This window comes from Xiphophorus couchianus, chromosome 13 (genome assembly GCF_001444195.1).
Source record: "Xiphophorus couchianus chromosome 13, X_couchianus-1.0, whole genome shotgun sequence".
NCBI classification, from domain to species: domain Eukaryota; kingdom Metazoa; phylum Chordata; class Actinopteri; order Cyprinodontiformes; family Poeciliidae; genus Xiphophorus; species Xiphophorus couchianus.
Window position 1 is genome coordinate 18069659 of NC_040240.1, and position 23793 is coordinate 18093451.

General features: G+C 38.5%; 1 protein-coding gene across 2 annotated transcripts in view; it reads left to right on the forward strand.

The window, feature by feature from the left end:
• med30 (mediator complex subunit 30) overlaps positions 1–22876 on the forward strand; it is a 49664-nt gene extending 26788 nt beyond the window's left edge. For both annotated transcript variants that reach the window (XM_028036965.1, XM_028036966.1), the window contains exon 5: positions 22327–22876. In XM_028036965.1, the coding sequence (XP_027892766.1) occupies positions 22327–22422 (96 nt within the window). In that variant the 3' untranslated portion in view covers positions 22423–22876. The remainder of the gene's footprint in view (positions 1–22326) is intronic.
• The last annotated feature ends 917 nt before the right edge of the window (positions 22877–23793 follow it).

Sequence of the window (23793 nt, forward strand, 5' to 3'; positions counted from 1 at the left end):
GTTGGGCTGCAACAAACAATTTCCTTCACCGTGAATAAATCCCAGGTTTAATTTGAGTTCATTGACTATCCCAGCAGATGTTCTGGGGCTTTCTGGGCTTTTTCTTGTGCAAAATGCACATAAAATTATGTAAATTTTTAATTCTGTATATCCTGATATTTTTCTGATTCCTCAGCATAAATTAAAACAGATTACACTCAATTTGGCTTAAAGAGTTTCTAACATTGAATTATTCTGTGCAAGTCCAGTTCAGATCAATATTCTAAAGTTACAGCTAAAGTGTTTTTATTTTTAATGGGCAAAATAAGAGCTAATTTTATATGTATTAAGACATTCAAACAAATTCTAACATCAAATTCATAACTTAAAGTGATGGGAATGTTACAACATCTAAAATTGATTTTAAACATCAGATCTGGTGTGTTTGTGTTCACTGCAGTTATCTACACTCTTGTTTTTGATGCTAAAGCATAATCACAGAATAAACTTGAGTAATTTTAATAGATTTTAAGTTATAATTCAGCAAATTATTATAAATTTTGCTGTTTTGGATCTTTATAGTAGTTGTCGACTGCTGCTCATTTCTAAGAAATAACTTCCTCTATTGGCGTTTAATCCTTCACAAAATAGTCAAGCTTAATATGTAATTATGATATGAAATGTTTGAGTTTGACTGCTTGTATTTACAATTTGGATTTTAGAACAATGAAACTTGAATTTTTACAAGCGGAACCAACAGTTTTCTGAAAAGCACCTGCATAAAGCTGTTAAAATGCAGTTTCTATTTAAATCTACATATTTAACTGTAGATTTAATTTATCTATTTTGTATTTATCTTCAACAAATCAAAGGTCCAAGTGAAATTGTTGTTTTTGTTTAGTTTATTAAAAAACTGCATTTTATTGAATGGAGTATTCTATGTTTTTTGGAAAAGAAACGCGTGTAGTTTGCAGCCTAATTTAAATAAAAAAGTTTCGTTATTGTTCTCATTCTGTTGAGTTTCTATAGATATTGAACCAAACCACATAGAAAAACTGCAACAAATCTACTTTATTACCATTTATATCTAAGAAGATCCAGTCTATTAGCAATATTATAAATTTTATTCAATGATATCTTGATCTCAACTTGAATTTTAAAACTGTATGCTAATAAGGTGATGGGTGGCTTTCCTTTAATTTCCACAGGATGTAGTCCAGGGCTAAAACCAACAATTGGATTAATCATGATGAATTGATTATTGAAATAATTGTCCATTTTAGTAATCAATAAACTCGAGTATACGGACTCAAAAGATTCAGTTGCTAACTGCTTATGATAAGCATAAGCTAAAGAAATGCAATAAAATGTTTATTTTATTTTTAAAAGGATTTTTGACAATTTATTTGCATCTTGTATTAAATTTCTAATATTGTGTAAAAAGGCTTAAGTGGTTAAAGAAAAAATATGCAGAATGTGAGAGTTTTTTAAATCTGAATTGTCAGAATAATTGTTAGATGCAGCCCTAACCGAGTCTTTTCATTTTTCCAGCAGACAGCAACAGGTGGGGGAGGGAAAAGCGGTGCAGTTTTCTATCCAAGACGGTGTCATGTTAAACTGGCTAAACCACTGCAACAGTGATGGACCTTTTTTCCTCTTAACCATCTTTTATCTAATCAAGATGGCCAGTTTTTGTTTTTGAAACCTTGTAACCTTTATTTTCTGAACTGAAAAAAAAGCTAAGTTAATTAGAAACAGGTTTCTCTGACATCGGCTTTTAGATATTCACTGTACGCTTGGCATGTTTACCGCATTTTCAGCTGTGATTGTTCCCGGGCCGGCCAGCTGCACGACAGCAGGGACGACAGCGAGCTTTAGGGAGTATCAGCGGTTAGTCTGATCAGCAGAGTAGAGCTGCGGCGGGACATGGGAAGCAGATGTTTGCGGCCTGGCTGCATCTGCTGCAGTCGCTTCAGCCTGATAGGATGGCTCCGTTTCAGGGCGAGGAGATAAAATGTAAACCAAAATAAGGCAGAGCGAGAGAGAAGGAAGGGTAGGAAGAGGAGTAAATGCCCGAGAAATCTTACCAGATGGAGCAGAGAATAAAATATTTGCGACTGAGGGGGGAGAAAGGGAAGCGTGAAAGGAAAGCATCCTGTTTGCACAAAGGAGAGAAATGGACTGTTCATGTGGGAAAAGCGTTTGAAGATGGATGAATGACCAAACAGATAGCAATGTTGTCAGTGGGGGTTGATATGTGAAGTGAAGGGTAAAGGACAAAGGAAACACTGAGAGGGAAAGAAGTCAAAAGAAAACATCCATGTGTTGCATTTGAGATGAAGAAAACCACATAAAGCAGCAGCAGAGGATCAGCCCGTTTGAAGTGAAGGGAAATGATTGATGAGGGTATAAACTGATGAATCTGAAGACGACTGCAGATTGTCAGCGTTTGCTTGCCGTCTTTCAGATAGCGTCTCCTAAAGGAAAAACTGTAAACTGATGAAATTCAGCCGGCGCAAGCAGGGGGAGTTGGATGCGTTCTGCAGCAGACGGCTGACAGAGTGAAGAGATTGACGCACAAGTGAAAAGATAAGTCCAAGCACGCTGCCAACTCTCCAGCTGATATGTCAGGCTGGTTCAGCTTCAAATATTGCCTCAGAAATACTGACAGTAGATTTTATTTGATGGGAGAAAAAATGGACTTCTGTCAAAATTTAGATCCACTTGCTGCTGCACATAATGAACAGATGTATCATCAGAGGAAGGAGTGAAATGCAGAGTAACAGGTTGTCAAGAAAATACCAATCTGAGTCTGACGATGGGGCTTTGTATGCTTTGTTCTGATTGAAATAAACGGAGAAAAGACGACGTTCTTGTTACCTTTTTACACCATGATGAGAGGTGTCAAGAATCAAGTATGGTGCATCAAACCATCACTTAAAAAATAATTAAAACTAAGGGACTCTGGTATTTATGAATTGCTAAAATCTGTGAGTACTTGGGACCCATTCCAAAGAATAAAAAAGCTAGCATTTATTGTATCGTGTCATTTATCATGGTAATCTTTTTTAATAAGAATTTCAGTTTAATATTACCAGCTTTACACCGTGTTCCAAATTAATATGCAAATTGGATTAAAGTGTCATAAAGATGACGTTTTTTGTTGTGCTATTAAATTTATAGAAGGTATTGTGTGTCAGGGCTCTTTGAATCACTATAATTAATTTCAGAGAGCTAGATTGATTAGTTTGTCTGGTGAGCTCAATTAAAGGAAATATACTTAAGAAGGATGTTCCACATTATTAAGCAGGCCACAAGTATGGGAAAGAGAAAGGATCTCTGCTGACTAAAGACATCAGACAGTGTAGTGCTGTATGACAGGGTATGAAAACATTAGATATTTAACGAAAACTGAAGCATTATCATCGTACTGTGAAGAGATTTGTGTCTGATGCAGAACAAAGATGGGTTTGTACAGAGTTTGTGCTTAATATTATCTGGATCTTAAGCTCTGAAATTTGTGGAAAAAGTAAACATTTCAGGCAAAAATTCCCTTTTCCCCCCTTAAGGCTCTCATTGATCTACACATTCTCAATTTCATCCCATTCCTGTTGCTCTGGGTGGCTGGGATTCCCCTGGAACTGGATGTGTGAACAGGTCTCAGTCTTAAATATCAGTGCCATCAGGTGAAGAGGTAGTAGCAAAGAGGCGGCTGGAGGAGGGCCAGATAAATGACTTCTGCATGGTAATGTCTGACTGCTTTATGAGGCATCCTGGCTGTGAATGATAGCCTTGCTCTCGTTATCTGTCGATTGGGGTAATTGCTGTTTGTCAGAGTCGGGCTGATGGATGGTGACGCAATTTGCCCGGAGTTGGGAAGGATGGAAGGGCGAGGCATCACTTTTCATCACTCTGCACAGAGTCCTTACAGGGAAGCTTTGTGGTTGTATCTATTTTAATCGACTTGTGTGTGTAGTCTCCACTGTAACTACTTCCATTTTTTATGCTTTATGTGTTCTGTATGTGTATGTTATTTGGGTTCATGTATTCAAAAGTTTGCTTTTGCATTATGGTTGCAATGATTAATCGTGATTAATCAATTATTGAAATAATTGTCAAGTAATTTAATCGGTTAATCAAGACACCAGTATACAGATTCAGGCAATTTGCCGAAACAGCAACATATTCAGAGCAGTAATTAAGCCCAAACTGTTCAAAACATATATACATTTTGTGAACTATTAATTGTGGTTAATCGACTAATAAAGTACTAGTGCTGTAACTAACAGGGTAAAGTTCATCTGGGCATGTGAGCAAGTATTTTGGATTCATTAGCCGTAAACCTCTGGTGCCTAATGTGTTGCAGTCGCTCCGTTTCTGCAGCCCAAACCTCTGGTGTCGCTGGATGTGATTGTGCATATAAATTCAAAGTCCCACCCATCATCTGTGTTTCTGCTCCAGTAACACCGAAAACAAATCCAGTGGCACCCAAGTGACCAAAAATTACAGCCCAACATGACTGGTCACACGCCAAATAATGAAGGACAACTGCGAATACGAACAAATAAATTAGCCTGCAGGATTTCTTTTTTCATTAGAGTGTCAATTTGGACCGAGCTCTGTGTTTTTTTGTCAGCTTCCTTTCTGCCTGCCTGACTGACTGATTGGCTGGCCGGCTGACTGATTGTGCATTTTGCAGAATGGAGGAAGGATGATTCATAGAGGCTCTCTGGACTGCTTGATAATCATTCCATCTGGGACGTGGGACAGCCTGTCTTGTCACTGGCACATCACTCATCGTTTGTCCTCCTCTTGCATTCCTTCTGTCTCTCCATCTTTCCATCTTTCCCAAGGGTCTCGGATAACACCGCAAAGACTCCAAATCAAACCAAATACATACCAAATCCAACATGAACTTAAAGTTTTATCACAATATTTTATGGTACTATTGTGATAATGGCAAAATTGGCGATAAGAACTACGTATATATTACTGCTTTTTAAGCAAAACACAAATACTGCTTTTGAAAAACATCCATTAAAAGAAACTTCTTTAGGAGTTTATTTTAATAAACTGTGATTTGTACCACTAATCTCCACTTAATATTTATTATTTATTGATGCTATCATTGAACAAGCAGTGGAGAAAATATTAGGACGTACAATTTGGACTTAAGGCTGAAACGATTAATCAGATTAATCGATTATTAAAATAATCGTCAACTAATTTAGTAATTAATCATCAACTGAAGACTCAAGAAAGGTAATTTGCTGAAAAAAAGGAAAACATTCATAATTAAGTCAAAACTGTACCAAATATATACATATTTTGCATTTAAGATTTAAAACACTTTGTAAATCTGTTTTACCAAAAATACTTGAAGTGGCTTATTTTTAACTTCACAGGGTTCAAATTCACTAAAGGAATACTGTTATTATTGTTAATAAAATGTTTATTTTCTTATTTAAGTTGAATTATTATTATTGCATCTTTTTAATGTATTTCTAATATTGTTTAATAAGAATCTGTGGATTGTGCCAATTTTTTAATCCAATTAACCGTCAGAATAATTGATAAAATAATACATCACTAAAATAATTCTCGACACTACGGAGAGTTTAGGAGGGTTTCTACTCTTAACTGGAATTTATATCGATTTGATTTATTTATTTAAACAGGTTTTTAAAAACAGGAAACCAATCAGTAGGACAGAGAAAACATGTCTGTACATAACCAAGAACTGAATAATTTACCACTTGTCTTTTTGAAAGAGAGTAGGAAGAAGTGAACTTATTTAACTTTACCGTTATCTCAGTTGACAACAATAAATCAAAATTCTTATAACAAATTAATCAGGATAAACGATACTATAAATTCCCACTGGCAGATTATTTCACTTGCAATTTGCACTTTTTCATCAATACTAAGGAATTTCTTACTTTAAAAAGTTCCCATTTCTTGCTAAAAAGTTTCTTCAAAGTTAGTTTTTGTCTCATTTCAAGATGTTTGCACTAGAAACTAGACCAGAAATAGTTGGTAAGGTTTTGTGTTTTTGCGGTGAAAACCTTCCGCCCTGCAGGGGGTCTGTGGCGCCGCGGCAGAAACCTCTGCACCTGCCTCCCCACCCTGCGCCGCTGCCTGCCACCGCCACTCGCCTGGCGTTTGATTTAATACCAGCCTAAGTGTGAATAAATTCCTGTCACAGCCCATTAAGGGGGCCTTGGAGAGATCTCGCCTGTTATTAATTCTCCACAGCTCCTCTCTTCCCTCTTTTAGTTACTATCTCTCCCGCTCTTACTGCCGTCTCCCGTGCGCCCTCATCACCCTCCTCATCCTCCTCCTCCTCGTCTCTCATTGCACACTGCCTTTCTTTTTTTAATGCCTTGTTAATTACCGAGCCTGTCCTCCTTTATTCAAATGAGGAAACAGGAGAAATTAAAAGTAAGAGGTTGTTTATAAATTCAAACGGTTCACTCATCTGTCTGTCTTTGGGCGAGCTGGATGTTTGTGAATAATGAACCTCGGTGGTGAGTTTGCTCTAGAAACAGGCAGGAGTTCTGCCGTCCAATCGACCAACCGTTACAGGAGTTCTGCCGTCCAATCGACCAACCGTTACAGGAGTTCTGCCGTCCAATCGACCAACCGTTACAGGAGTTCTGCCGTCCAATCGACCAACCGTTACAGGAGTTCTGCCGTCCAATCGACCAACCGTTACAGGAGTTCTGCCGTCCAATCGACCAACCGTTACAGGAGTTCTGCCGTCCAATCGACCAACCGTTACAGGAGTTCTGCCGTCCAATCGACCAACCGTTACAGGAGTACTGCCGTCCAATCCTCCAACCGTTGCAGGAGTTCTGCCGTCCAATCCTCCAACCGTTACAGGAGTTCTGCCGTCCAATCGACCAACCGTTACAGGAGTTCTGCAGTCCAATCGACCAATCTTTACGGGAGTTCTGCCGTCCAATCGACCAATCTTTACGGGAGTTCTGCCGTCCAATCCTCCAACCGTTAAGGGAGTACTGCCGTCCAATCGAGCAACTGTTACAGGAGTTCTGCAGTCCAATCGACCAATCTTTACAGGAGTTCTGCAGTTCAATTACAGTAATCTGTCATACTGATCATGCATGTAGCTACAGTGGAGAGGAAAAACTGTCCTTAACAGCAACCAGAACCAGAACCTGTCTCAGTTAGAGCAGCCATTTGCCACTGACTGACTGGAGGTTTGAGAAAACAGATGAGCTGAAGCTGGATTATTTTATTAGTGAAGTTTTATGTTATACTTCATAAATAATCTGAGAACTTTGAGCTCTTGAGTCTGGAAGGATGTGTTCACCTTTAAACTCTGAGCTTTTCTTCTTCCCCGTCCTGCAGACGTCGCCCCTGCTGCTCTGCTCCTCTCCTGATTTCTCCCTGCCTCTCCTCCTTTTTTATTACTTCTCTCCCATCCTCCACCTCTCCGGTCAGTGTCCAGCATTAGCAGGCCATGCACAGCAGGCGCCTGAACCTCTGTCTTATTAGCAGACACATATGCGGCCCATTAGGGCTCTTTGTATGCCAGGAGCTTTTTAATTGTTTTCAGAGGTTAAAGGGGCACCAGAGCTTCAAAGCTCTTGGAAAAACAGTGGTGGCTGTTTTTTCTTTTGGGAGTAAGAGATTTCGTAGCGTTTTGTTGGATTTAATGTTGAGGGCAGTTCTCAGCTGGTTATTACAGCTGCTGTTGTCCTGGTCATTGGACTGTTAATGTAAAATAAACAACTGAGGGATGGAGAGCTCTGTGTTCTCAGATATTTGTGTCTTTACAGACGTTATTCTGGTGGGAAAATACTTAAATGTTTTTATTTGAAGGTTGGAAAATTTCTTGAAATTTAGATAAAGATTGTTTAGTGGTTTAATAAATCGGTGCTTTGGGTAGAAATTGGATTTTCATTTTTAGATTACACAATTTAATGCCACTTATTCATCCATCTATCCATCCATCCATCCATCCATCCATCCATCCATCCATCCATCCATCCATCCATCCATCTTTACACTCATCCATCCATCCTTCCGCTCATTCATCTGTTCCTCTTCCGCACAGATATCCGCTCATCAGTTTCTCCATCCATCCATCCATCCATCCATCCATCCATCCATCCATCCATCCATCCCCTTATTAAAGCATTAATATTCATAATATTCTCATTATTTCTGGCTCTCCTTGGATTATGTTTCCTAAAAGCTGTTCTGAAATCCTCTCTTTACCTCCATTCTTCTCTTCACTCTGTGAACAAAAAGCTGCTTTTCTTTCTTTTTTTCCCCTGTTCGTTTGCTGCTGGGAATCTTAACATCAGAACATGAAAACCTGCTTGGTGTGTGAAGAGTCAGTTTAGTTTCCATCAGGGTGAGACTCGGCTAACAGGCCTCCTCTCTCTGCTCCTTTCTGCATTAACCAATCTCCTACCGGTGTAGGGGAAGCATTACATTGGAATTACCTCTCTTTTATCTTTCTACAAATCTGCATGCTTTGCTAGCTCCACTCTTAAGACGATAGCGGTAATTAGAACCTATATTACTTGACTGGAGACGTGCCACAGGAGAGCCGGTTTAAAGTGAGTGAGCGATTGTGCCAATTAAACGCACGACCGAGCCACGAGATGCTTTTGACGTTTGAAGAACTGTTGTCGGTTTTTGAAAAACATTTAGATCAAAGGTCCTTTTTAACCTGACAGCCCTCTGCTGCCCATTAAAAAGCCTCTAAATCTGATGTTTGCTTTGAGTGTGAGAGGAGACGTGTGACCTTAGATGATATAAGCTCCTGACAAACATCTGATGGAGATGAAAGGACGACATCCTACCTGGTCTGAAATTGACTCGGCAGGATATCACCCTGCAAATGGCAGCTTCGAGATCTCAGTGCTAACATGCAGGCTTGTTCACACAAGTGTGTGTGCAAAATATGCACACACATAAGCGACTACATGCAAAAAACCCACGTCTTTTTTTCTCTTTAAAATGACTGCAAAAGTTATATTCTAATCATTTTATATACATAATGTGCCTCCAATAAAGCTGACTTTTATTTTAATACTTAATTTGGTCAGTTTTCATCATAAAGGTTTTACAGTAGAGCAAACTAGAATTATGTTTTTAAAGATAGATTTATGGAGTGGACACCTTATTTTTATTTTTTTTTAAAGTTTGCAGTAGGTTTAATAGTATTAGCGTATAGTTGAGCCTTTATCATATCGTTAATCATCTTAGCATAAGAATTCTGATTTATTGTTTGCCCTCAAACCATTATTGGGATTGTTAGTTTTACTAGTTTCTCAAATGTTTGTTACTAAGCACCAATAAATATTAATTAATTTAAAAAATCATCAAATGGAATTACTTTGTGCAGTTTAGTGATTGTGAATCGTGTCCTAAATAAACGTATTACTAATGGGAATGTTTTTCAGTAGCATTTTTTGTTTTCGTTTATTCCTGTGCCTTGTCGTCACAGAAATACAGTAACCTAAGAAAACAGTAATAGTTTTTATCGTCACAGTTTTTATCACATTTTACAAAATATCTTGATAAGACTTTTAGTCCATTTCGCCCAAATCCATCCAATTCACAATCTGCATTACTTTCTGTCGGTCTGTCACATATAGTCCATTAAAATGCATGCTAAGTTTGTGGGTGTAAATACTTTTCCAACACAACGTACCTGATTATAGCACTATATTATCCAGAGTTCATTTAAAAACTAAGAAAAGTGGCGGGCAAAAGACATCAGCTGTTTACATTCACCTTCCAGCTAATCAATCACTATTCCTAGTTTGTAATTTAAGAGCTTTTTATACTCCTCTTTGTGCTAAAATTTTTATTTTCTGTCAAACTGTTTTTTGTTGTTGGTTTTCATAGTCCGATATAGGAATGACAACAAATTGTGTTTTTGTGACAGGCTGACTAAGTCCCTAAAATCCAATTTAAGGTGAGTTTTTTGCTAGGTTGCCATTTTGTGTTGTTGGTTTATCTGAGTTTAGGAGCTTTTTTATGGCTAAATCATTCATTGGTCAGAGTAAATGTGGCTTTACAAAGACTATTCAGAAAAGCCCAAATAACCTCCTGATAAAGATGAACTTCTGGCTCGTGAAATGGCTTTTTACACAGCACAGTTTGTAGATATAGAGGTTTCAATGCACTGTATTTTAGCATGTTTGTCAGGATGATTGGAACTGCAGGATTGAAATACCAACTTAATATAATTGTTTTACCCATTTTATCAATTAATGGCTTTCAGAGATTTACGTTTTGGAAAATTTCCGTGTTTTAGTTCAGAAAGCTGCTCTCTGACAATGACTAGCATTGGTTTTAGATGGTAAGAGTTATTAATATAATGTGCAAAGTCTTAAATGTGCACCTGATGTATAAAAGAAAAAGGGACACGGTGCTGCAACTAATCGTCAATTAAACCTTATGTAGTTGTGGTAGTAAGAAAAACAATAGCGAGAAAGAGGGAAGTAGTTCAGTTATGCTAGCTTGACTTTGACATCCATAAAATGTAGATGTGATGTGGAATTTGATGTTATGGTTCAGTTAAAAAACGAAAGTAAAACAAGGCGACCCTCATACCAACTCTGACACATCTGTAGAGCAGGTGTTGAAATTAGCTAATCAACCACCGCAGTGTTAGATTAGCTAATAGCAACGGTAGCTAATCAACCACTGCAGTGGTAGATTAGCTAATAGCAACGGTAGCTAATCAACCACCGCAGTGTTAGATTAGCTAATAGCAACGGTAGCTAATCAACCACCGCAGTGTTAGATTAGCTAATAGCAACGGTAGCTAATCAACCACCGCAGTGTTAGATTAGCTAATAGCAACGGTAGCTAATCAACCACCGCAGTGTTAGATTAGCTAATAGCAACGGTAGCTAATCAACCACAAACATCAAGCCTAAAAACATAAAACTGTAACCGACTGAATGTTCTGCTCTTTATGTGGGAAATGTTTGAGTGTTTTTTCGTGTCTAATCCTGAAACATAAAGTGGTGTTGTTATCAGTTGCTATGGCAACGAGTCTTCGTGTAACGTAGCCGGCACAGAGATGAGGGGGAAAAACGTGGTTTGGAGGCGTTTTTGTTTTTTCTGCGTTATTTTTCCCCCTTTGCTGTGGCGCTTAATTAATCCTACCTGTATCTCTAGGTTTCATTTATTTAACTGAGTCTTTCTACCGCGGCAGCGCGGCCACGGATAGCAAGTAAAAGAATCGTCTTTTTGCCTTCCAGCATTTTGCGCATGCGCAAAATTTCCAGATGTAAACAATAACATGCAAGAGGTACATAAAAATAATCCACCAATTGATATCAATTGTGTTTATCTACTGTTTTTATTTGCCGATTAAATAATTTTAAATTAAATAAACAAGCAAGTTGAGTCATAAAAAGGCTAAGTTATAATAATAAAACAGCTCTCACTTCTGTGTGTTGAAATTTTAGCTGACGTCACGGCAAATAGACGGTCATTTACATGCAGTACCTGACCGGCCATAAGAGGGCGCCAGTGGACACTGTTTTAAAGCAACCACACTCCTACCTCCCAGATTCTCATTTATTATCAGTGGGAAGCAAATTTTAGAGGAAAGCCCAATCAATGGCGCTACCTGGCAAGGATGCAAGTGCTTAAGAGGAGGCGTGAGGGCGACGGGCCTCGGATACCAAATCGATGGCAGCCATTCTGCAACAGTCTGCTGACGCTGCAAGCTCTCCACCTCAATGGCGAAGACGTATTGAAAGAACCCCATTGGTAGGTGCATGCAAGGATGACAACATGATTATTGTATTTCTGCCACTGCTGGGAGCGAAGGCTTTTATCTGCTTTCAGAACCCCTTTAAAGACTTAATTCCCCTGGGAAAGCCAGCGCCAAACACTCAACAATCTGCCTCTTAAAGCCTCCTCTCGAGGAAAAGCCATAAAGTTTACAAAGTCAATTAAGGTTTTTTTTTTTTTTTAAACTGATGTCAGGCAAATTAAAGCTGCTTGGCCTGCCTCCCTGTGGAGAGACTGTCAGATGGTAAACTTGGACCAATTTAGCATCAGAGGGTTCCCCAGGCGGGCAGGGAGCTGCAAGCAGCTTATCGCCCCCAACTCATGTGCTTTTTACAAGTTCCCTCAGAGAAAAACTTGCTTTTTTCCCCCATTTATTTTACTGTACATTTAGTTTATTAAATAATTCCTATAAAATTACTGAACTCAGTTTCCATGCATTTAATGAGCAGCAGTAAAAATCTGACTAAAGTTTTTTTTTTGTCATAACCAATGAAGAAGGATTTGGTTGTTTGGTGCATCTGCATGTAATTATGATTGGAGTTTGATGATATTAGATCTGTAACAGGCCAGTGTTACAGAGCGCTCTCCGTATGTTTCACCCTGTTTTTAAGGAACAAATTATTTTTCGTCACCAGAACAGAATGATAAAAATTATCCTTAATTTCTTGTCCAGTTTCAAAAATGTATCATATCTTTCCTTATTTGACATTTTAATACTTTGAATCAAGTTTTCTGTTTTTTACCCCCAAGTTACACACACACACACACACGCACACGCACTCGCACACACACACACCCACACATATAATTATAGCTCTCTGTTTCTCTCTAGCTTTTTCTCTCTATCCATCTCTCTCTTTCTCTGTCTTACTGCGCCTGTCTCTTTCCCTCTATTTCTGTCTGTCTCTTTCTTTCTCCCATTCTGTCTGTCTCTATATCCCTCTATTGCTATCACTGTCTCTCTCTCTCTCAGGCTGTCTTGCTGTCTCTCTCTCTCTCAGGCTGTCTTGCTGTCTCTCTCTGTCTTTGTGTTTCTCTCTCTACCAAAAGCTACTTTTCACCCATTTTTGTGTCAATTAAACGTGTTTCTGTTGTCTGATGGATCTCAGGAGTAAAATCTAACTTTTCGGATCACCTTCTGTTGATGATGATTAATATTATGAGTGAAGCGATCATCTGTGCTTCCTATTAAACCTAATTAGTCACACAGCTTTGGTCTTCATCAGGGTTTCATCCAGCTCCCACTACTCTGTCACCCCTAAGAAGCTGAAATACTTGGTTTTTATTAAGGACTGCAGAGTTTTGTAGCAGAGCTTTGAATACTATGATTATTATTGGGGTTTTTTTCTTTGTGTGTAATAAATTATACAAAGTAAAGACTTTAAATTAATATTAGAAAATACAGTTTAGATTTTATTGCTGTCAACTTGGCAACTTTATGAGCAGAAATTAGATTAATCATTAAGGTTGGAGTGTGACAGCTTCTTTCTGCTGACAGCCATTAAAATATAAACCTCTTGAGTTTTTGTTGTCCTAATTCTTCTTCTTCCTAATAGGGAGTTTCTTTTCCTGGAGGACATTCTCATCCCCGAGTAATTTAATGGCTTTCTGCTTTCTTCTGGAAATTAAGCACCTTTCTCCTTAACTCAAGTTGATTTGTATGTTTTTGTCAAGTTTATTATAAACCACTTTGACTTTACTGAACTTTATTTAGCCAGTTTGGATATTTGGTTTGCATTTGTGATTTTTTATTTGTTTTTGTAGAGGATAGTTTTGAGTAGACCTGCCACAAAAACACATTTTTCTGGATGATAAATTTCCCCAGGAGTTATTGCGATAAATTATAATGTTGTTGGTTTGAAGCCATTTTCACGTAATTTAATGTCAATGGCGTAACAACGTAAGTTTGCCCTCTTAGAGATCAACAAACTTTTATTTTGTAAAGAACACTTAACACTGGATCAAAGATTAGGTGAATGATTTCTTCTTCTTCTTCTCTTGCGAATCATTTGTCTCCATTTGGTCCTCTCTCCTGCATCTCTTCCCTCACGCCAAATAATTAAAACGACATTCAGATTATAGGAGTTAATTGATATTCAGCAGTAAGAATCGTCTTTCAGCTAATTTCTTTTTCCTCAATCCCGACGTCCTTGTGACTTTGTATGAGCTTCAGCGTCTTTGAAAATATACATAAAGACAGTAAAAACTCATGATCCAACAGAATTTGCATACATGACACTTGAAAGAAAACTTTAAATTATGATTTAATGTTCAGTTCTAAACAAAAAGATCCAACATGGTGTTTACTAAAACAAATAAATCATCGTCTGTCCTGGTCATCTACCACCTGCTCCACGTCATAAACAAAATTGTTTTTAGCATGCTTTTTAAAAAACTTGTCATCGTGTTGAAATCCTGCACTGCAAAAACACAAAATCTTACCAAGTATTTTTGGTCTAGTTTCTAGTTTCTGAAATAAGACTAACTTAAAGTAATTTTTTAGCAAGATGTTGTCTTGTTTTAAGTGAATAATTCCTTAATATTGATGAACAAATACTTGCTCCATTGGTAGATTATTTCACATCTTCCCATGTTATAAGTTAATTTATCTGCCAAAGCAACAAGCACAGGATTTATTTATTTAAAACAAGCCAGCATATCTTGCTGAAAAGTTACTTTTAAGTTGGTCTGTCTTATTTCAAGTGTACTATATTTGCTCTAGAAACTAAACCAAAATTACTTGGTAAGATTTTGTTTTTGCAGTGTAAAGGGAACCAGATTAGATTTAATGTTAGTTAAAAAATCAATTATCTTGTTTTTTGTTTACGTAGAAGTTAATTTGTCATGTTTTTATGCGTTCTAGGTAAAGATTTCCATTAATAAGAGCAGCTTTAGTGGTGAGAATATCTCCGCTCTCCTCTCTAATCCCTGCTCCTCGCTCACAGACACTTACACTTGTAATTCCCAGCCAGATCCGTCTGAGTCAAAGCTGCGATTTGAGTTGCCAGCGACGGCGCGGATTAGCCGGGGAATCCTGACTGAAGGCTTTTCCTCCTTCCTCTCTCTGCGCCCGTGTTTCTGTGAGCGTCCGTTTGTATTTTAAAGGAAGGAGTCTCATTCTCGCCATTATCTCAAACCCCTTCATCAAAAAGCAAATCTCTCCATGTTCTCAGAGCGCCAGTCGTCCTTTTAATCGGTAATGAAACCGGCTGAACGACTGGAAAGAAGATAAATGTCTTCATATAATGATATTATAACAAGATTACTTTGATTTTCTGTAACATGTAATGGATCAGAACAACCTCTCCAATCGGCTTTAATGTGAAGACATTACAGCAGGATTAATTAATGTAAAGATTGTGGTTATCAAGCTCAATAAGCCTGATGAGGGGCGGCTTTTTAATGGCCAACATTTGACTGTGTTTACTGGTTTTTATGACGGGCCAGTGGGCCGACGGCGTGTGAATGCGTTGGTGACTAATTGATTCAGGTCAGAGAGCGTCTTCTGGTGGCCTGAGCCCAAATCTGAACCGACACCACAAGCAGAGATCCAGAGCGAGAGCTGCAGCCGAGTCTCTGAAGTGGAGTCTTAATGCAGTACTTTCTATTCTTTCTCTCCCCGCCTCCACTCGGCCGCTTTGATCCGAATCAGGCGGAGGGAAACCACAGGAATGCTCCGGAGACGGAACAGAAACTCCTGATTTCACTCTGAGCTCAGATGATAAAATCCAACAAAATTTAGATCAGAGTCTAAATTTTGAAGACAAGAAAACAAAACTTCTTTGTTTTAGGTTTTAACATGGAGATGAGTTTCAGATTCATTCATTCATTCATTCATTCATTCATTCATTCATTCATTCATCCATCCATCCACTCAGCCATCCACTCAATCATCCATCCATCCATCCATCCATCCATCCATCCACTCAATCATCCATCCATCCATCCATCCATCCATCATCCATCCATCCATCCACTCAATCATCCATCCATCCATCCATCCATCCATCCACTCAGCCATCCACTCAATCATCCATCCATCCATCCATCCATCCATCCATCATCCATCCATCCATCCATCCACTCAATCATCCATCCATCCATCCATCCATCCATCCATCCATCCATCCATCCATCCATCCATCCATCCATACATTCATTCATTCATCCATCCATACATCTGACCGTTCATCCGACCGTCCATTCATTCATTCATTCATTCATTCATTCATTCATTCATTCATTCATCCACTCAGCCATCCACTCAATCATCCATCCATCCATCCATCCATACATCTGACCGTTCATCCGACCGTCCATCCATCCATCCATCCATTCATTCATTCATTCATTCATTCATCCACTCAGCCAGCCATCCATCCATCCATCCATCCATCCATCCATCGTTAAAAATACTTTATTGATCCCAAAGGGAAATTAAATGTTGCTGTAATTCATATTAATTTAAATTCTTGTATATATTATTATAGTGATGACTTTTGGCAGGAAGGGTTTCCTGTAGCAGTTTGTACTACAGTGAACTTGAAGAAGTCTCTGACTGAAGACTCTTTTAATGTAACTTTGCATTAAAAGTGTAATTTTTTACTGAATGACTCTTCATAACAGTGAGTCTAATGCTCTCTTCTTCAATCAAGTTTTCCCTCTAGCTTTAAACTTCTTCACAAACTCACAATGTGACTCTTCTCTTTTCTCTGGGAAAATATATATTCATTCACTGCTCTATTTTTTTATTTAGCAGAAAAACAATCCCAACAGTTGTCCAGTTACCTTTTGTTTCTTTTATTTTTTGTTTGTTTTTGGCTCAAGCAAACTTTCAGTTTCTGTTCTTGGGTTTCTCCCTCCACAGCCTGAGCTACCTGGTGCCTCAGGGATTTGGGTTTTGTCTGGTCAGCAAAGTCAAAGTAATCCTGGATTTGCCCGGCTTGCTTTGTAAAACGCCCGCCGGGTTTACTTTCAGCTTCCCTCGGTTTACAAAGCAGATCTCGCCCTGGTCCAGTCGTCTGTCCGTCTTTTGGGTCACACTCAGTTAGACTGTTAATTTATGAGCAGACCCAGTGAACCTGATATTACCAGAAATCATGGTAATTAGGCTCAGCGTGGATCAGATATGTGCTGTTTTTTGTTTTTAGGTTGTAACATGGAGCTTAGTGAGTTTACAGATGCAGAACCTGAGCTGCTGGGATAAAACGCTAATCGCAGCTGCAGCAGCTGAGCTTTCTCTGCTCAGGAAACGGATCCAGGAAACGGACCCAAAACACAGCTACTGTCATGTTTCTTATGTATAACTTTTACATGAAAATATAAATGCATCCTTTACAAAAATGAGCCAAATGTTAAAGATTGTTGTTTAAAAAGTCAGAGTCCAAACTAAAAGTTAAAATTTACTCAAACGTTCAAATGTTTTACAGCTATTTTTATTGATTAATGAGTTTTTGGCCTTTGACTATTTAATTATTGCAAAATTCAAAGTTTTTCCATTTATACTATATTTCCACTATTTCCACTATTTATACACTATTTCCATAATTCAGTGATGTCAGTGCGCCCAAGGCGGCCATCTTGTTTTACAGCTTTTATTTATTTGGACTTTTATCTAAGTTCAACTCTAAAATCAGGAGTTTTTTTAAAATTGCGATAATAAAGTAGTAATATTAGAAGAATGAAGTGGTGACATCTCAACACAAAATAAAGAGGAATGTTGAGCGTCTTGTTGCCACAGAGTGGTAAGAAAAATAAAAAATGAAAAAAATAAAGTTAAATTACAAGAATGAAGTTGTAATATTACCAGAATTAAGTAAAAAATTACCAAAAAATGTATTATTTCTGTTATTTTTATTTTCTTAGTGGCCCTAATGCTGCGTATCTTGTGAAGTTATATTATGTTTTACAAATTATACTTAATAGAAAATCTTAATGTTTCAACATCATCTTCAAACTTTTATCAGCAGCAGAAACAATCATGCAAAAAACTTAATCTATTTCTGTATTTTGTAGGTCATAAAGGTCGTTTATTGTATTGTTTATAATTTATCGTAATAAATTTATCGTAAGCATTCTGATTTATCGTTGTCGTGACAACGATCATGTTTTTCCAGAACTGGATATTTCATTGGCGTCTCAAACCTAACAAACATAAATATTGTTTGTTCATATGGGCCCAGTTTTATTTACAGGGCCGATACGATATGTTAGAGAATTACTAATATTGGCCGATAGCGATGTTGGTGGCGATATATCGTGCATCCTTAGGACAAATAGTGGAAAAAATAGTAAAATTCACCGTCCTGAGAACATAGACAGTTTTGAGGGGTATTAAATATTTAATACCCCTCAAAACTTTATTGTGACAACAATCAGAATTTATCACGATAAACGATACGATAAGTGTCCACCTTTATGATGTTTTAAATACTTGATTCAGTTTTTGATTTGAGGCCGTTCAGTTTTAGTTGTAGCTGAACTCGTTGCATCACCGGTGCTTTTACTTTGAAGGCCATGAACTGAGAGGACAATGGACCGTCCCTGTGGTGGGAATCCGTCTCCGTGTTTCACCGCTTTCCGTGTGTTTCTGCGGTTTCTCCTTTATTGCAACAGTCGGAGCTCAGAATAAGTCACAAACCAGCGCATGAAGGCAGACATGCTTACCTCCACACATGACTGCACCTGCCTGTAAGCAATCCAATCACCGCTAACATTCCAGCTCGGGTCACTGTGCCGCTTTGCTCTCTCTGCAGGCGGTTCTGCAGTCTTCAGTCTGCTGGCCGCCCTCAGAGACTGGATGGTAGATCCAGGAGTTGTTGACTGGTCACTGCATGTCTGAGCAGAGCTGCAAATGTATCTGAACACCAGAGAACGCAGAATATCTGCAGGAAACCTGCAGGATATCTAGGTGTGAAGGATTAGAGTTGCACTAATTATAAGGTTATGAATAAAATCTGCATGTCCCTCAGGTTGATGCATAATTTCTGTGATTATTATTCATGTGTCACGATATGCCAGGCAGCCTTCATAATGAAGAGGCTGCTGCTCTAAAAAATCTGCTGCTTCATGTCTCCTTTCAGAGAAACATTAAATTAAGTTGATGCTGCAGATATTAAAAATGGAGCTGCAACTAGAAATGATTTCAGTAAAAGGTTAACCTATTTATTATTCTATTAATTGGATGAAATGATACAAAGTTTTCATTTAACCACTTGAAACCTTTTTTCTATAGTATTATAAATAAAACATGCAAATAAAAATCTAATTAACTTCCTTTTTATGTCAGAAAATAAACATTTTATTGCCTAAAATGCAATACCATGGCATTTCTTTAATGAATATAAACTGGGTGAAACTCTTGACGTTTGAGAAATTCTAATTTTATTTACAAAGGTGGGTTTTTTATATAATATATCTTAAATGTATGTATTTTTTGTACAGTTTTGGCGTATATATACGCTAGTTAAGGATTAATCGATTACTAAATTAGTTGACGATTATTTTAATAATTGATTAATCACGATTGATTCGATTAATTGTTCAGCTCCAATTAAAAACTACATTAATCTTTGTTTACAAACTTACTGAAAGTAAAGGAGGCATTATCTTGTTACCAGAGAGAAAACAGGTTTACATTCAAAGTTTTTATTTTTTATCCTAAATGGAAAATGTGTTTATTTTTGTACAGTTTTGGTTTAATTAATGCTCTAAATACATCTGTACACTACAGTTAACGATTAATTGATTACTAAATTAGTTGATTATTCTTTCAGTAACCGATTAATCAAAATTAATCCGATTAATCATTCCAGCCCTAATTAAAACACTGTTCTTTGTTTACAAACCTTCTGAAAACACAAGGAGGCATTATCTGGGCATCGGAGACGAATCGGGTTTTTCAGGTCTCACTTGTTGGAGTAATGAGGCAAATCCTGTAAAATACACGCCGGCAGTCGCTCAGAATCAAAGCGAACATCTCTGAGAAGTGGAGAAGCTGGAGAAGCGTTTAGAAATCCCCCCTGAGGAAGAGACTGGAGGCTTTCCAAACTCTGGAATATCTTCAAGGACAATCAGCTAAACAGCTGATATTACCAGAGCCGTGTGAAATCGATTGCTCAAGGTGTTATCTGCGCCGCAAAAATGGCTGGTAATTAGTCATGGCTAAAGGAGTGTTACAGAGAGCGAGATGGATTTAATCTTAATAGATTTCACTGCACTGCAGATACAGGAGCTCCCTCCTCTTCCTCTCTCATATGTGCTGCTGCTAAATTTGCCCAAACCTCCAAACTTTCGAGGTATTTTATTTTTTCCTCTAATGCAGCCCGCGCTTGGCAGCTGTGTTTGATTTTATTGTTCAGAGTCTCCAGCTGCAGCGGCAGTGAAGGAGCCATTATTAGGTTGTGCATAAAAGCTTTGGGTCCACAGCAGATGTTGACTCAGATCTCAGGAAAGCATTCAGAGACAGCCGGGGGACAAAGCCCTGCCTGGAGGTGAGCTCGTTTGGCCCTCTGATGTCATTCTGATTAAGTTTTCAGTGATTATGTGGGAAGGTTTGGTTTGTTGTTCTGAATACCTGAAGTTTAAAAGTCTCTTTGTGGACGGTGTTTACTGTTTCACCTTCAGCCAGGAGTCACTAAGCTCAAAGGAAAACCCAAGTCCCTTCACTAATTAATCAATCCAAACAATCCTCCATCTTGGTGTGCAGTACAAAGTATTAACCAGAGTTATAATAGTTTTTCATTCTGGTTTAGTTTATTGTGTTGTGACTTTTTGTTTGTCTAATTCAGTCAGTTTTAGTCCGAATGTGTTTCAGGCATCTAAAAAGCCCCTTGGCTTCAGACTCTACAACCATCTCCTGTATATTTCATCTAAATAAATACATTTATTTAACGTTTTTGCTGCATGGATTTGGATAGCTCAAATGAGGAGAAATATTTTCAAATAGTAAAAGTTATAACTTAACATTCCAGCTTCCTCCCTCATTCTCTTCCAAGAAAAGTTTTTTCTGTTTTTGTCACTGTATTCACAACTTGATTGGTCGTAAATTAAAGGACGCGAGCAAATTAGTTTATCCTCCCTAGTTTTGTTTCTGAGATAACGTTGGAAAATGCACCATACGTGCTAGTTGACCCTGCGGGGGTCAGATTTTTGAACTCTGACCCGTCAGACGCTCAGAACGCACCACGCTAGCCGCTCAGAACGCGCCGCGCTAGCCGCTCAGAACGCGCCACGCTAGCCGCTCAGAACGCGCCGCGCTAGCCGCTCAGAACGCGCCGCGCTAGCCGCTCAGAACGCGCCGCGCTAGCCGCTCAGAGCGCGCCGCGCTAGCCGCTCAGAACGCGCCGCGCTAGCCGCTCAGAACGCGCCGCGCTAGCCGCTCAGAACGCGCCGCGCTAGCCGCTCAGAGCGCGCCGCGCTAGCCGCTCAGAACGCGCCGCGCTAGCCGCTCAGAACGCGCCGCGCTAGCCGCTCAGAACGCGCCGCGCTAGCCGCTCAGAACGCGCCGCGCTAGCCGCTCAGAACGCGCCGCGCTAGCCGCTCAGAACGCGCCGCGCTAGCCGCTCAGAACGCGCCGCGCTAGCCGCTCAGAACGCGCCACGCTAGCCACGTAGACTTTGAATGTAAATCTGACGCGCCTCAAAACGCGTTTGGTGTGAACACAGCATTAGTGTTTGCTAGTTATTAGCTAAACATTGTTTAGTTCCCTGTAGTTTTAGTGAATACTTTTGCAAGGCGCTGACTGTATACCAGGTTTTGAAAGTTGAAATCTAAAACTTTTCTAATCTAAAACTTCAAAACTAAAAGTTTTTAAGCATTTCGTTTGTCTAATTCAGTCAGTTTTAATTAGTTTTTAGAGTCTTTGAAAGTTATAATTAGTTAAATCTTGTTTAGTTTCAAATAGTTATTTTAGTTTAAGTTTTTTCTTACTGTGGTTGATTTTAAAAAGGTACAGAATTGAAAAAGGTCAAAGTATTTTGATAATTTATACAATGATTTGGTAGTGAATGTTCAACAGGAGAAACAGTTTTAAAAATGCGTTCAGTTCTTGTTGTTACTCCCAACATGTTGCCATTTTACAAAATGTTTGTGAGGGAAAAAAATAACATGTATCCAAAAGGCTAATGCATAGATTCATAAAAATAAAGTGTATTATGATTTCAGTATGTTTTAGTTTTATAAACGACATGATGCAGTTCCAGTTATAGATTTTCTTCACCATTTTTTATTTATTTCAGTTACCAGAAATTTTTTTTTTCAATTTCAGACTTAATGTTTCATAAGATCAAATTATGAACAAGACATTTTGTGAAATAATCTTCCGCTGAAGTTGGATCATTTCCATCAACACTAAATAATTATTGACTTAAAATAAGCTCCGATATCTTGGGAAAAGTTACTTGTTAAGTTAGTTTTGTCGTATTCCGAGTGTACTGAGGTATTTGTATTAGAAACTAAACCAGACTACTTTGTAAGATTTTGTGTTTTTGCAGTGTAAGTTTATAAATGTTGATGGTTTGCTCAGTTTTCTTCTTGATGCACTTCCTGCAGAAGCTGAAGCAGAAGAACCAGCAGCTGAAGCAGGTCATGGACCAACTGCGGAACCTCATCTGGGAGATCAACTCCATGCTGGCCGTCCGCAGCTGAACACGCCGACCCGCGCTCGCTAAGGTCGGAGGCGTGCAGGTTGCTAACTGGACAGACCGCACTTTACATGAGAAACGGGAACTCTGGCAATATCAGCGTGTTGGAAACCACAGAAGAAGAACGAGGGACGAAGGGTTGGACGGCAGAGACAGTTCTGTCTACCTCGATGATCTATAATCAGATTTATTTAAGCTAAAGATCAAATATGTTTTATGTAGCTGCAGGCTAAATGAAATAATCCTAGGCGTATTTAATCAGACTATCCTTCCTCCAGACTGAAGTTTGAAGATAATTGGACTCTGAGTTGAAGGATGTGCGACTCACTGTGGCTAAACCGTACTTACAGCTAATAACCACTTCTGGATTCAGTGTAATCTCATCAGTGCTTCACTATGGCTGAGTCTGACCACTCTGTTAAATCCTCTGCTCAACTATAAATCGTTTTGAGATTTCACTGTTTGTTGTCTTTGTTGGAAATCATTCTAACAAAAATGCTGTTGAATTTTTTATAAGTTTTGGAGATTTATTATTTTTTATATTTATCTTTGGCGATCTCTCCTTCAGGCGTAAAACACTCGAGTTACGAATTTTAATCTTGATAAATGCAGCAAATGGTTCCTGGATTGTAAATCAACAACCAAACACTGTCGGCCATCCCGCGGTGCATACAGTGGGTTGCTAGGTGACGGACGGCTCTCTGCTGAGGTTGCTAGGTAACGGTGCAGTGGCCTTCTGTGACTCCACAATAAGGATGTTTTCTTTTTAAATGACTCATTTTCCAGACACCAAAAAACATTAACTTGATGCCAAAAGTCTCAGTGTTTTTAGAGACAGTTGAGACCCAAATGGAGGCACAAAAACATAAATCGAACATGTTTCAGGTCATTTTTTTCTTGTTAAATATTCTGCTCAACTCTAAAGCCTTTTGAGATTTCAGACATGAGAAGTCGGTGTTTTTGTTTTTGTCAGAAATCGTATTGTACGCTGTCAGAATTTTTTTAGAAGTTTTGGGGGTTTATATTCTCTCCTTCAGGTGAAAAATGAATTTCTGAACCAATTAAATTGACTTGAAATACGAAACTTAATCTTGATAAACGTAGCAAATGGTTTCTGGATGGTAAATCAACAACAAAGTAGTTGTCTTGTCCAGCAGCCATTGCACAGTGCATTCACTGGGGTTGCTAGCTGTTTTTTTAACGACTCATTTTCCAGATGCCAAAAAACATTAATTTATTGCCAATTTTTAGAGGCAGTAGAGACCAAAATGGAAACACAAAACCATAAATAGAACATGTGTTAGATGGTTTTCTGCTACTTTTTTTTTTTTTTTTTTGAGAACCTCTCCTGTGTAGGTGGGAGTTTTGGGCTGAA